The following is a 9317-nucleotide window of genomic DNA, read 5'->3' on the forward strand; positions in this document are numbered from 1 at the left end:
CGACTGGCCCGGTCATCCCTAACTGCCAGCCTAGTCACCCCTCACTGCCCCCCCCTGTCAGCCTAGTCACCCCTCACTGCCCCCCCCCCCCTGCCAGCCTGGTTGCCCCCCAACCTGCACAGCATTGATCACAGAGGCCTGGCGGGGTAGGCAGGCAGGCGGGAGGGGGGGCAATTGGGGGTGAGCAGGCTGGCAGGGTGGGGGCAGTTGGGGGCGAGCAGGCTGGCAGGGGGGGCAGCTGAGGGCTATCAGGCCGGCAAGGGGCGGCAGTTGGGGGCGAGAAGGCCAGCAGGCAGAGTGGTTAGGGGCGATCAGGCAGGCAGGCAGGTGAGCGGTTAGGAGCCAGCAGTCCCGGATTGCAAGAGGGATATCTGACTGCCAGTTTAGGCCCAATCCCAGTCAGACATCCTCCGAGGGGTCCCAGATTGGAGAGGGTGCCCCAGATTGGAGAGGGTGCAGGCTGGGCTGAGGGACATCCCTCCCCCCCCCCCCCTGCACGAATTTCGTGCATCGGGCCACTAGTATAATATAATCATATTTATGCAATATAAAAAGAAGAAAAATCAACTCCCAATGGTGTAGGAAATTTAAAAAGTTGGCGGGTAAAATCCTCCAAAATGTGTTCCTCCATAAAAGCAGTAAAAATTCTGGGGGAAAAATGTTAAAATCAAATCTTTTAGAACTTTGGGATTTAACCAAAGGCTTGCATTTTTCACTATTCAAGAAAAATGTCTAGATAACAGTAAGAACTATGAGCTTTGTAGCATTTTAAATTGCCCTATTGCCTTTACCCTCTCCTCAGTTCTGTGATGGCCTTGCAACCAGGGTAACTATGAAAACTGGCAACTTAGGAGGCCATGGAGAGGGTAGAATGGATTTGAACCTCCCAAAAGCCATCCCCAGAGAATCGTCACCATTCAACCTATCTGGAAGCACCCTGGAAAGGAATCATTCTCAGGGCTGGTCTTTATTTGACCTGACTGGGAGCTCTCTCTATGCAAACAGCTCTATCCTGAGGGCACTCATCAAACACAATCTGTGCCAATTGTTTAACATCACAACCTCCCACAGCAAGAATTCTGGTGGGAAATAAGAGAATGACAAAAGTTTTGAAAGGAAAAACAGGAATGAGGTGTCCATAGGGGCCTTTGAAAAGCTCTGACACATGCCTTGGGATCTTCGAAGGCCAGGAGCATGTGCAAGGCTGTGCACATAACCAAGAAAGATAGGAGAGGCCAGTCACAAAAGCCACGTCTTGCTGATGTGATGCCCTTTACATGAAATGTTCAGAATGGCAAACCCATAGAGACAAAAAGTAGATTAGTTTTGGACCCAAGCAGGGCAAAGGGAAAGGAAGGAGTAGTGAATATGGCATTTCTTTCTGCAGTGATAAATATGTTCTAAAATATCTCTATCTAGAGAGCAGTCATGGTGTACAGCTCTGTGAATATATTTTTTAAATACTTAATTGTATATATTAAAAGGGTGAACTTTATGGTATGCTGACTTTATTTCAAAAAGCATTTTTTAAATAAGTTAGAGGTATAATGTATTTTCATCTGATATAAGAGATCTAGGAGCTGGTTACTAAAACAGAACACTTTAACCTTTCAGTGCCTTAACCCACTCTTGTCACTTTAGTTCCTGATCATTTCTAGTTATTCTATTGTGTGCCATATTATTTTTAACCCAAAAGCTCTAGGTTGGCCAAAGAGCTTCCTCTTTCCTTAAAATTCAATTTATGTTTAAATATTTATAAAATACATAAAGAATCAACGTGAAAATAAAAACCCAAATACAGAATGCAACCTAGGGAAATCCCTTGCTGAAATGTAGCATGAAAGCTAACTATGGGCCTTTTTTCCCTTTCCATATTACAACTGGTTTTCCAAATGCAACTAATGAAACTCCAGAAGTAGCAGATGTCACATACGCCTATTTCACATTCACAAAGTCCAGCTTTGCTGCACAGTGTAAAGTGGGGGGATTAGGGAAATTGTGGTTAAAACTTTACAAACTGCAATATTCTATGCTTTGGCATGATATTAAGCACCCCCCCGCCCCCATCATCATCCCCCCCGCCCCCCCAAGGAAATGTCTTAAGGAAAGGCTATTTCCTGATACCTTTTGCCAGGAGTTCTCCCTTGGTTTTCTACCCAAGATATCTGGGAAGGACAGGATGTCTGGCTACTGTATTTTTGGACTGAAATGGACTTAAATAGCTTTTACATATGCCTGGAATTTAAAATGACATTTTCATTAGAGAATGATTGAAAACAGAAATAAGGCAAATTCTCTGCTAGGTGTTAATACAGACACAAGGCATTAAATGATGCTTTAAACAGAATTGGTTAAATAAATACCAAGTGCAGAAGTGTGATTAGGCATTACTAACAAAAAGTGATAAATCAGATACTACAATTTTGAAATGATGGCAGTTTATTCATTCAACAATTATTTTTTGCTGATCATGGGATAGGCAGCAATAAACAAAACAGACTACTCTTCTACTTGCTTGGAGCTTAAAATTTTCTCAGTGCCCAGATGGCATGGCTCAGTGGTTGAGCATCGACCTACGAACCAGGAAGTCATGGTTTGACATGCCTGGGTTGTGTGTTTGATCCCCAGTGTGGGTTGTGCAGGAGGCAGCCGATCAATGATTCTCTCTCATCATTGATGTTTCTATCTCACTCTCTCCCTCTCTCTTCCTCTCTGATATCAATAAAAATACATACATTTTAAAAAATGTACTCAGTAATGCTCCTGCCACTGCAAAAAAAGCAATGATATTGACTGAGGAAGCATACAATACTTGAAAGAGCATTGGTCTAGGAGTCCCAGGATCTGAATCCTAATTCCATGTCTACTGATTGATTACTACACAAGTGATATCAGACACGTCAACTTAATTTCACTAATCCTTAATTTTATATCTTGAAAACTGGTACATATTGCCTTTCCTGTGTACCTCATCAGTTAGTGATAAGAACCACAGAGAAAATACGCACACATGTCCCAAAAACTACCCAAGACTCTAGAATAGCAGGGTAGCAATACTGCTGGAATGTATGAAAAACTATCAAATCTCTCGCAATAAACTATGTTAGTTAATATAGACAGTCTATTGAGGGTCATGTAGTCTAACAGTAAAGCTCAATTCAAACAATCAAGACATTAACAACCTAGAATGACACCTATTCAAAGGGTTTCAGCCTTTCTGCATTTAATCATTCTCATTTTACCTGGATTTCCTTTACATGTCAACTTACATTCATGTTCTCAAGCAATCTTCCAGCCACAGGAAGAAAAGAATGAGTCAAACAGACTCCCATCAAACTTCCAAACTGAGCAACCAGTACCATATGTTTCTTTACTCTTTAGGGTACGTGTCTATCACCTCAACTGGAATCTCAACAAATAATGGAGCTTTCAAAATCGAGACAAATCCACTTAGCGAAAGAAAATAACAATGGCTGTAATTGCAACCACATTAACTGGACTGAGTTTTTGCTTAAATGACTTTTGCACTTCTGATGGAAAAATACTGTCCTTGAGAATAATGAAGCGCTAAAGGCAGGACCAAAATATTTTTTTTAAAAAACCTCAAAATTAAACTCAGGAGGAACATACATTTTACTTGGCATAATTCGGGTTTGCAGTATCACTGTCAGGTAATGAACACAAACCTGTATGAATCACTGGTGAACACCGAGTCTAAGGAACAAGTAATTGGGTGCCATGTGAAACAATGGAGTCCAAACAGTCTGTCTCTTTGGAGAAATGGAATAATCCTGCTTTTCTTCAGACCCTGGCAAACATGGCCTGTGATAGCCAAGCGTCAGCTCCCTCCTTCCCCTCCGGGCTCAGAATGAAAATAAACACTCTGTCCTGGCCCTCAGCTGTGATGGCCCGTGGTGGGTTTTCATGAAAGAGGGAGGAATAAACAAGAAGATGATGGTGGCTGGTAGGCCTGCTATTGCTTTCAGTCACATAACTTTGTTTTAGGAGGAAGAACATAAGAATCAAGACAACCGCAGAGCAAGTCCTGACAGAGACGGTGCTGACTGTCTCATCGACGCTGACTGGAGCAGAGCCGAAGCTCTAGGGCACTTTCCACACACATCCACTCCCTCCCACACTGGAAGCTTAGTAACTTGACCAAAAAAACTGAGGGGTGTTGAGGAATAGAGTCACCTATTGTCTGCCACAGTCTCACTGACGCGATCTGCACACTTTCCGTCTTCTCTCTCTCCCAGCTCTTTTACTGGAATAACTGACAAATCTCTCCAGTTGCCCTCAAGCAGAAGTTCCACACATGCCATGTTCCTCATGGTGTGGTGACCTGTCAGTCACCAGCACGTACAGTACATTGCACAGTCAATAAAAGAGGGGGGAGAGTGAGCGAGGAAATAAGAACCCCTGGACATGTCAAAGGCAAATGAGAGGGCAGGTAGCTCCTGTTAAATCACTTGGTGTTCTATTGCAGAACGGGAGTCCCTTCTACAAGGCACCGATAACCAAATAAGTAACATCATTTAAGCATCTCAAAATAAGTAACTTAAAACTTCAAAATAGAAGCGCAAACTTTTAGAGGTGAACCCCCCCAAAATCAATACCATTATATTGGGGCAAACACATTTTCATGCCTCAGAAATGTTGAATCGCACGGTGCATCTTCATGACTCACTTATGTCCTATCGGGACGGCTGAGCTGAACAGCGCGCTCTGCTAGGCTTGCCGGGGAAATGAGTGGAGCTTTGCCTGTATGATCAGGAAGTGATTGTGATTTATGAGCAGCTGTTGCCACACTTAAAATCCACCTGTGGGTTCCACAGACATTAAAGGGCACATGCATTCAGCACCTTCAGACTTACTTGTGTTCCTGTGACCTTGGTCCCCTGGGAGAGAAGCATCCGTGGTCCAGGCGGGAATGTGTTGGCTGGGATGTGTAGTAGATGTCACGGTGCTCTCAGGGTAAATTGTATTTGTAAGAAGAACATCAGGCACTTGAACTTCACCGTCAGTAGCTATAGGTTCACTCTCATTTGATTTCAAGTAGGCTTTTTGTAATGTTCCTGAAAGACAAAAATATATATTCTTAAAACATTACTAGAAGGCTTCATTTTTAAGCACATATAAAGAAAACTCTAGAGCTACTTTCGCAAGTCACACTCTACCCGGGCAAACACAAAGGGAAAGCTGATGGTTAGCACAGCTAATCGGTAGAGTTTCTCTTCTGCAAAACACATAACCCTGTGAAGAAACTATTGCTTCCTTACCTAGGTTTTTGGTGCCCAAAGAATTTAGGGCTATTCCACCGCACCTGAGACTTGCCACAAATAAATAAAACGTGATGACACCCACCGGCATGGCTCAGTGGTTGAGCATCGACCCAGGAGGACACAGTTCGATGCCTGGTCCGGGCATGTGCCCCGGGTTGCGTGCAGGAGGCAGCCAGTCAATAATTCTCTCTCATCATTGATGTTTTTCTCTCTCTCTCTCTCTCTCTCTCTCTCTCATCTCCCCCTCTCTCCCTTCCTCTCTGAAATCAATAAAAATATATTTTAAAACAACAACAACAAAACATTGTGAATCTTACAGTATTTCCTTCCTAATTTCTCTTTCTCAATTTGTCCCATTATTTGATGCTACTCAGCACCCAGGACACGTGTTCTCATATCTCCGTCTGCCATCAAAGGGCACAGTAGTGCCTCCTTAGCCTTCCCCTTAGGTTTCTTCACATTTTGCACTAAATTTCAGTGAACTATGCATAACAGAAAAATAAGAATAATAGGGCTCATATATTTACCAATAGAAAAAATATATCAAAAAAGTGAAATTCTAATTCCCACAAAAAAGAAGGAACTAAATTATCTTCATTTTAATAATTACAAGAAATAAGAAAGAGTCATTAAACTAACATTATCAACTGGACATTTTCTCAACCTATTCATTCATTGACAAAATAAAGAGTCAAACATGACTACTGGGGACCACCTAGCTTTGACTTCAGGCAGGAACTTTTGAAAAATTTGAAAGAGATCATGTATTTTTAACTCAGTTAAAATAGATAACAGGTTGTTTCCAGAATATAGCACCGTAGTTGAGAATGCTACTAAAATAAATGAATGTGATATTGATCCATTAGAGAAATACCCAAGGGAGATTTTTTTTCTAAAAACATTTACAGTGAATGTTCTAATTGGTTCTCACATTTCCAAACAGTTCATGGACCATTAAAAATAAAAGAAATATAAATAAAATGTTTAATATCAGTCTATGGAAAAAATTTCTCCACATGTGCTTGACACTTGGTAAACATTAACTACAAATCAAAATAGAAAAGCAGCTGTTTTCTGGCTAACTGAGGTCAACAGCTTCATCTGCCAAAGGATTCTAAATAAAACAGCGAGTGTAAAAGCTAAATCATAACCATGCGGTGCAGGTAACACATTCTCCAAAGTGTCCGTGTGATGATGAGTGAATATCAAATGCAGTAGGTGAAATGAAAGACTTCCTTTAACTGTTTTTAAAATCTGGATCAAAATAAATATGTGATAGACTTGATTACTACATAACATGCATTTCATTCATACAGAAAATTTTACTAATCATACTAATCAATTAGGTATAATATTATTTTCATCCACTTGTTAGTTGCTCTCTTCTCCTCTTGTTTTGGTATAAAGAGGTTTTTCACATAACATGTTTTCATCAATGTGGCCATAATGAATACATAATGTCTACAAAGTCGATTAACTTATCATGCTAACCCTATGGATCAGCACCCCAGCTCTATCAACACACTTTTAGCAAATGCCAATTCCTCATATTTATGTCTCTGACTAATTCACTTAAAAGAAGATCCTTACTGTATGAAATATCTGCAGTTGTTAACATTTTGTTTGTAATGGATAGCCTTATTAATAATCTTTCCTTTACCTTTTTTACCTAACCACATTGGTGACTGGTAATAATATCTGGTTACTCTCAGATGTCCTTTGAAACACTGACTTTCTTAGGAAACACTTACTTAGATAACTTCCTTTAAAAAAAAGGCAGTCTTCTTTCTCTTAAATTCTACATATAAAGCGGCTTGGTAGAATAGAATGATAATACATGATAGTTGCTATAGCTAATGTTGAGAGAGAGAGAGAGAGAGAGAGAGAGAGAGAGAGAGAGAGAGAGAAAAGAAGAAGAAGAAGAAGAAGAAGAAGAAGAAGAAGAAGAAGAAGAAGAGGAGGAGGAGGAGGATGGAGGAGGAGGAGGAGGAGGAGGAGAAAAAAAAGAAGGGATCTGTATGTAAAAGCCTGAACTCACTAGACAATTTTGTTTCAAGCATCTCTAGAAACTGACCAACTCTCAACTTACAGTTGGTTGCCTATTATGCATTTTCTTAAAAAGCACAAAAATTAGAACTCAATAAGACTAAATACCCTCGTTATAACATGATGAACTATAAAAATGCTGAGTTATTAGCTCAGAGTAGAGTGCTCATTCTTCCAGTGTTGCCCATCCTTTTCACATTCCTACTTTTATAGAGCTGTGGTTAGAACTCCAGACTCTACAGCCTGACCACCTGGATTTAAGTCCCATCTCTAGCACTTACTATCCTGAAACTTTGCACACACTCTCAACTGCCATAAAATAAGGAAAATAAAAGTACCTCCCTTTATGGGGCTGGTGGTTAGAATCAAACTGGTCAATCCTATCTAATAATAGACAAAGATTGAAATTAACCGTACCTCCGATACGCCTCCCATTGGCTAATCAGCGAGATATGCAAATTAACCGCCAACAAAGATGGCAGCTAATTTGCATACTGCAGGCAGATCCCACTGCGCCGCCCAAGGCGAGATCCTGGCCTGTCCTGTCTTGGGCGGGGTGGGCGGGGCAGGCAGGGTGAGCGGCAGCGTGATCGGTGAGAGGGCACAGGTTGGGCTGAGGGACCTCCCTTCCCTGCCAGTGCACAATTTTTTGTGCACGGGCCTTCTAGTACATACATAACTACCTGAAATAGTTCACAGCACACAGTAAGTTCTCAATAACTGCTAGTTATTACTACACAATGAAAGTAAAGTTGTCTTCCTTAGGGCTACCAATGAATACCATTTCCTTCGACCATCAAAGCAAAATGGCTGAGGAAATTTTCAAAAGTGAATCACTTAACCCACTTTTGGAGTAAAATAATGGTGACTATTTCCTGCGAAAATATTAATAGAAAACCACACTATATGGCTCAAAGTGTTTCAGCTCTATTTAACAATATCTAAGAAACTGTCTATAATTCCAGTAATAATAGCCAAGCTTTACTGATCACCTACAATGTGTGGATTGAGCACTGTTGGCAAAATAATGCTGCCCCAGGTGTCCACCTCCTCAGCCTCAGAACCTGTGACTATGTTACCTTACATACCTTACATGGCAAAAGGGATGTTGTAGATGTCAATTAAGCAATGTGAGGTAGAAAACCTATCCTGGATTACTCAGGTGAGCCCAAGGTTCTTACAAGCAGAAAAGGGAGGTGAGGTAGTGTGTGCCAGAGCCACACTGTGAGAAAGATTCAACGAGCAATTGCTCATTTTGAAGAAAGCAAGGAGCCACAAGCCAAGGAATGCAGGAAGCCTCAAAAAGCTGGGGAAATAGGGAACAGAGTGTCTCCTAGAGCCCCCAGAAGGAATGCAGTACAACCAACACACTAATGTTAGCCCAGTGAGACCTATTTTGGACTTCTGACCTCCATGATTCTAGGATAATTTGTGTTGTTTTAAGCTACCAAGGTTGTGCTCATTTGTTATAGCAGCCACAGGAAACAAATACAAGTACCTTGCTCAGTATCCTCACTTTAGCCATCTCCCAGGTTAGCCTCCCAAGAATCCTACAAAATCTATATATATAAAACCCTAATATGCAAATCAAGCATCCTACTATATATATATATATATATAACCCTAATATGCAAATAGACTGAATGGCAGAACAACTGAACAACCAGGGGGTGCGCACGAAACATGGCAGCATCCGCAGCAGGTGGCAGGGTGCGGAACATGGCAGGTGTTGGCCACAGCGGGATGGTGGAGCAGGTGAGAGGGGGTGCCAGACCAAGGAGGGGTGCTGTCATCGTGACGAGCTCTGGTGGTTACTGAAAATTCTTTGCTCCCACACGCCGTGGTCCCATCCAGCGCTCACACCTGCTGCCAGCCCTGATCACCCAGAGGGCTTCTCCACCTTCCTGTGCTCCTTAGGGGTGATCGGGCAGCAGCTCTGCTCGCACCCGCTGATGGTGCTGGCCCCACTCACACCCGCTGGCGGCACCA

At 41.9% G+C, this 9317-nt stretch overlaps 1 protein-coding gene across 1 annotated transcript in view; it reads right to left on the reverse strand.

Moving 5' to 3' along the window:
* Positions 1–5370, reverse strand: part of CORIN (corin, serine peptidase) — a 159026-nt gene extending 153656 nt beyond the window's left edge. The window contains exons 1-2 of the mRNA XM_014466634.2: positions 5280–5370; positions 4875–5075 (exon numbers count right to left, since the gene is read on the reverse strand). Of these exons, the coding sequence (XP_014322120.1) occupies positions 4875–5075; positions 5280–5370 (292 nt within the window). The remainder of the gene's footprint in view (positions 1–4874; positions 5076–5279) is intronic.
* Between the last annotated feature and the right edge of the window lie 3947 nt (positions 5371–9317).

The sequence above is a fragment of the Myotis lucifugus genome, unplaced genomic scaffold (assembly GCF_000147115.1).
Source record: "Myotis lucifugus unplaced genomic scaffold, Myoluc2.0 scaffold_349, whole genome shotgun sequence".
In the NCBI taxonomy this organism is placed as follows: domain Eukaryota; kingdom Metazoa; phylum Chordata; class Mammalia; order Chiroptera; family Vespertilionidae; genus Myotis; species Myotis lucifugus.